This window comes from Malania oleifera, chromosome 3, assembly GCF_029873635.1.
Source record: "Malania oleifera isolate guangnan ecotype guangnan chromosome 3, ASM2987363v1, whole genome shotgun sequence".
NCBI lineage: Eukaryota > Viridiplantae > Streptophyta > Magnoliopsida > Santalales > Ximeniaceae > Malania > Malania oleifera.
In genome coordinates, this window is record NC_080419.1 from 90,830,020 (window position 1) to 90,835,811 (window position 5,792).

The 5,792-nt window shown below is 33.6% G+C and overlaps 1 protein-coding gene across 1 annotated transcript; it reads right to left on the bottom strand.

Moving 5' to 3' along the window:
• Positions 1-3,689: 3,689 nt before the first annotated feature.
• LOC131151423 (uncharacterized) lies at positions 3,690-4,109 on the bottom strand. Its single transcript, XM_058102668.1, has 2 exons — positions 3,933-4,109; positions 3,690-3,887 (listed from the first exon to the last, which is right to left on the bottom strand). Exons 1-2 carry the CDS (start codon positions 4,107-4,109, stop codon positions 3,690-3,692), a joined length of 375 nt encoding a protein of 124 aa, XP_057958651.1.
• Between the last annotated feature and the right edge of the window lie 1,683 nt (positions 4,110-5,792).

Consider the following 5,792-nt stretch of genomic DNA (forward strand, 5'->3'; position numbering starts at 1 on the left):
TGAGATTCTTTGGGAGCAAATTGAAATCAGGTTCACATACATAACATTATATCTAGTCTACTAGCTGTCAAGTATAACAAACTTCCTATCATGCCTCGATAGTATTTCATATCTACTGGTTTTCCTTTTTCATCCTTATCAAGGCTTATTGAGATACTCATGGGAGTTCCTATGGGCATACTTCCTTCCATATCAAATTTCTTAAGCATGTCTTTTATATATTTGGATTAATTTATAAAAGTTCCATTTTTGGCTTGCTTAATTTATAGACCTAGGAAGTAGTTCAATTCTCCCATCATGCTCATTTCAAACTCATCTTGCATACACTCTGCAAATTCCTTACATAAGTTTTCATTTGTTGCACCAAATATGATATCATCCACATAGATTTGGATAATGAGCATGTCTTTCTTCTTAGTTTTGATAAATAAAGTGTTATCTGCTTTTTTTTCTAGAAAATCCATTTTCTAATAAACATCAACTTAACCTTACATACCAAACCCTAGGGGCTTTTTCCAAACCATATAGGGCCTTAGCTAGTTTGTACACATATTCATGTTTTTGTATGTCTTCAAAGCCCGGTGGTTGTTCTACATATACTTCTTCATTAATATAACCATTTAAAAATGCACTCTTTACATCCATTTCATATAATTTAAATTCCTTATGAGATGCATAAGATAAGAGCATCCTAATTGCTTCCATTCTAGCTATAGGAGCAAATGTTTCATCATAGTCTATCCCTTCTTCTTGGTTATATCCTTTAGCTACAAGTCTAGTTTTATTTCTAACTAAAATTCTATTTTCATCCTTTTTGTTTCTAAATACCCATTTAGTTCCTATAATTTAATGATTATCCGGTCTGAGAACTAATTTTCATACTTTACTTCTTTCAAATTGTTTTAACTCTTCTTGCATGACAATTATCCATGAGTCATCACTTAAGGCTTCTTCTATATTCTTTGGTTCATCTTGAGATAAGAAAGCATAGTGATTGCATAAATTTTTCAAAGAGGATCTTGTAGTTATTCGTCTTGATGGTTTTCCTATTATCTGATCTTTTGGATTATTTCTTACATATTTCCATTCTTTTGGCAGTTCATAATTTTCAATAGCGTCATTTGGTTTTTCTTCACTTTCTTCTTCTTTTGCTTCTGCTAGCTCTTCCTATTTTTGTGTAGCTTGTACTTCTTCAATTTTTATTCGTTCATTGAAGTGGCTCTCTCTATCAAAGGTTACATGAATTGATTCCAAGATTGTAAGAGTTGAAAACTAAGGTATGGTCCCAAGAGGGAGGTGAATTGGGTTATTAAAATTTTTTTTTTATTTTTTTTATGATTTCTTAATTGCTTGTTGATTTATCAAACACACAGCAAAAGCTTAGTTATTTATTCAATCCACAAACCAAGACTTCAACACAACACAAATAATACTTAAACAATCAAACAACCAATTAAGCAACTAAAGTAATCAACCACCTAATCAAAATGTAATATTCGGCTCTATGGCAATTCTCAACTTTTTGCAAGAACTCAAGATATTTAGTTGTATGTAGCCTTGTGAATATATCTAAGCCCAGTAGTGAATGAAATTTGTTTGCACTCTCTTAACTATGATTTCGAAAAACGATTAAACAAGGTACACTCTTTTAGGTTTCTGCAAAAGTTTAATCAAAACGTACTTTCTTATATTAAGAGCTTTTTTTAATCTCAGTTTTCAACTTTCACCAACCTGCACTTTGCATACACCACACAATTTATATATGTTGAAAAGTAAAGAGAAAGGGCGGAGAATGACACCAAAATTTTTATGAAGTTCGGCTTATCCCCAGCTTACGTCCTCGCCTTAGGCCAATACAACCTAAGGATTCCACTAGAACACTCTTTTCCGGGCGGAGCAAACCCTTACAAGTGATACCCTACGCTTAGTCACTCCTTCAATAGGCTAGAGCAATGCCTCTCCAAGTGACACCCCATGCTTGGTCCAATGATCCAACAACCTTGAACCATTCAAAGAACTATAAGAAATAAGAAACGTTAATATGGTGTACAAATACACCATCACAACAAAGTTGATTAGTACAATTTAAAAGCACTAATATACTTCAATAATCAAATATCAAATTGAAACAGATTGAAGCTCAATAATGAATTCACCCATTTTCTTCTCTAGATGAGAATCAGCAATAGTACTCAGTGCAGGATGTTTCAGCACATCAGTATTCTCTCAGCAATTCAATTTAGCAAGAGTTAAGCAAGAGAGTTTTTTAGAGAGCAAGATGGCTTTCAACTTTGAAACAGATTTTCAACTTTTTTAGTAAGTTTGATTTGCTATAAGCATGTATTTATAGGCTCTCAAAAGTACTTTCGTGTCGCCCAAGATTACTTGGAGTAGTTCCCAAGTTTTCATAAAATTTGGGGCACAATAAACCTTAATCCGAATTTTAAAACATTTAAAAAATTTAGTCATTAATAGTGTTCAGTAAATTAAAGTGTTGGGTTCAGTCTTCTGAAATACTTTAAATGTAGAAAGTTTGAACTGGATACTAACCTTAGCTGTATTCCAACAGAAAATTCTTTAGCAAACTGAACTTATTCTTTAGTCTTCTGAAGTGAAACTTTAGTCATCTGGGGAGTCCATTTTCTGATTTTTTAGTTTAGTTTTCAAAAATTCTTTTTACTCTCTTGCTTTGATTACTTATAAAAAATTATCTGCGGTTTAAAATAAAGTCTCTAAGTCCATAATTAACCCCTAAAGAGATTCAAAATATTTCATGAGATATTTAAACATGATGTACTTACATCATATGTCTTAAAGCCTAAAACTCTAATCTTTAAGGCTTCCATGGTATTTTGCTTTATGTCCCTTTTGACTTGAGCTTTAGTCATCTTTAAGTTTCCATATACACTTTACTCATGTTGGGTGTTGCTTAAGCTTCCTTTGGATCACTCTACATATAAATGAGGCTTTTGAGTCCTTAGTAATCTTTAGCTTTCCATTGCATTTCTTTTGAACTTTGTCTTTTCTTGAAACATCATCACTCTAAAAAACACATGTTAAATCATCCTTTATTTCTTATCATCAACAAAAAAATTGAAAAGTCATGTTAGGCCAACAATCTCTCCTTTTTTTATGATGACAAATAAGGAGCAAAGATGAGAGATCCATTGAAAAAGGCTCCCCATTACAATGACCATTCCTTTTAATAATTTTGAAAAGTGATAATATTAAATATGAAAAAGTCAAAAGAATATCACAATTTAGGTATATGAACACCAAACAAGTATATCAAGCATATGAACACACACAATCTATTATATTTTTCAGTATAACATGTGTAGTGTGCTTCTCATTTATTCATATTCCTCTAACATTCATTCATGTTTCATATTTTAACATATGCTTTGAACATCTTCAAATTTGTTTCACAATCCATATGTTGCTTAAAATGCATATTAGCTTTCACAATCAATATGTTGTTCAAAATGCATATTAGCTTAAAATACTCAAATTTATAAAATTATATTTTCTTACAATTTTCTCTCCCCCTTTGACATCATTCAAAAGAATGAGGAGAATAAGCAAAAAGTCATAATAGAGCATTACAAGCATAGAAACAACTCAAGGCAACATAAGCCACTTAAGTGTTTACATCAATAGTTCTTAATACATCATTAAAATTTTGAAGTTTAGCTATCATCATGATCGTCTTCTTCTTCAGTTTCTTCATCACTCTTTTTTGCTTCATCTCTTTCTTCATCCTCATTTCTTTCTTCTTCTTTTTCACTTCCTTTTTCTTCTTCCTCATTTCTCTCTTCAGAAGCTTCACCATCACTTTGAGGTGATAAACTTGTGTCCATAGGATCAACACCTTGGGATGAGCTAGCCTGATATTCCTCAATATGGGTGATGTGCTAATCAAGTGAGGATACCTTCTCCTGAAGGCTCTGAAGGCCTGTCCACATATCACTGCTGAAGGAGGAGAAGTCACTCTCAAAAATAAGAACCAAGAAGGAGTGTTTCCAGAAGGGCCTTGGTTGTGAGCTAAAGAAGGAGGAGGAGGAGCTGCTGCAGGTGCTTGTTGAGGTATCCTTCCTTTGAAGTACCATCCTTGATCACCCTTATCATATCCCATTTGTTTAAGGGTGGTGGAGTTGAAGAGGCCATATCTAGTTCGTTTTATGAACAATTTTGAAGGAGTAAAGATATTAAGCTGAGCAAAAATGAGGTTTCAGGCACCTCCATAGGAAAGAGTCACCCTAGCTGCTTCTAGCTTTGCCCACATTCACTTTAAGATAAGACTAGACAAATCGCTTTTCTTTCCTGTAAGGAGACACCATAGTACAAAGCACTTGACGTATGAAAGATGATCAAAGGAGCTAGTCTTGGGCAAAATGTTGTTTGAAACAATTGTGTTTAGGATTTAGGCTCTCAGATTCAGTTGTTTATACAATGGTGGGTGTCCAAAATACACCGATTCATTTTCCATAATCAAGGGCAAAAGTGCTTCAGGAGTAAAATCTTGTTCTAACATCCAAGATTGAGCAAAAGTAGGGCATTCAAATTCTCCTGGGGTTATATTCAGTATAAGAGCTAAGATTTGAGGAGTTAAAACAATTTTCTTACTAAGATTTGAGGAGTCAAAACAATTTTCTTATCCCAAACCTCTATAGATAAAACACCATCAGAATAAACTTTGTTGGCATACAATTTTTTGATGAGATTGGGAAACATTCCTTTGGCTTGGTAAATTACAAAGTTTAGCCAACCTATATCCCTAAACATGGGGAGAATTTCAAGAAATTCTTCATCAAAGAAAGATGTATCAATCACTTTACCTAGAATAGGATTGGTGGAATGGAGAGAAGCACGATAGCGAAGCTTGACTTGAGGTGCAACTAACCATCTTTCAATGTTGTTGTCATCTCTTCCAATAGAAGTACCTTGGTTAGCTGTTGTCTTTGTGTGAGGCATTGTGAAGATAAAAAACAAAATGAAAACTCAATTGAAACCCAGCTAAGAAACCCTAGAATATGTGGTAGATGATGTGTAATCTAGTTTGGAGCCTTGGATTCAGGAGATTTGTGGTGAGGATTGAGGGAGACAGAGAGTGTAAGCTTCAGAGGAGTGATGGAATAATGTCCTGAAGCCTGAAGTAGGGGCTTTAAAGTGTTAAATATATATATAACTCACAACTTCAGCAGAATGAAGATTAAGTTTAGTCTTCTGAAGATTTTCAGAAATTAGGAAACTGAACAAGTAGTAGCACCTCAGTCGTCTGAGGTCTAGGCTCAGTCGTCTGAGTCTTCAGTGCTACAGTGTTAAGTCATCTGAGCTTCCAAGCTCAGACTTCTGAAGTCATCGTCTTCTTAAATTTTCTCTTTTCTCTCAAGCATAAATTCTTCCCTACTTTGCTTTATCAAATTATTAGGCTTCAAGCATCCTTTTAGTATTGCCTTTTGTGACATATAGCTTCCTTGTTCTTAGAAGATAAGCCATGTTCAATTAAGGTTCTCTTGATTTGAGGCCACCAATGACATTTTATGATTTTTCAATAATCTCATAAGCTTTTCTTTTTTTCAACTAGTTTATTATCCTTGTACTAAATTGGATTAAGTAGCTTTCTTAATTTTTAAAAAGGGACAACTAATCCCAATATCTTTGGAGTCCTTAGTTTGTGAACTAGGCTTTTTATCTAGGTACCCATACTTTCTTGGGTTCGGATGGTTTAGAAGAAGTTGATTCTTTCATTTTCCAAACTTTTCTAATTTTCACATCTTTCCACTTTAACG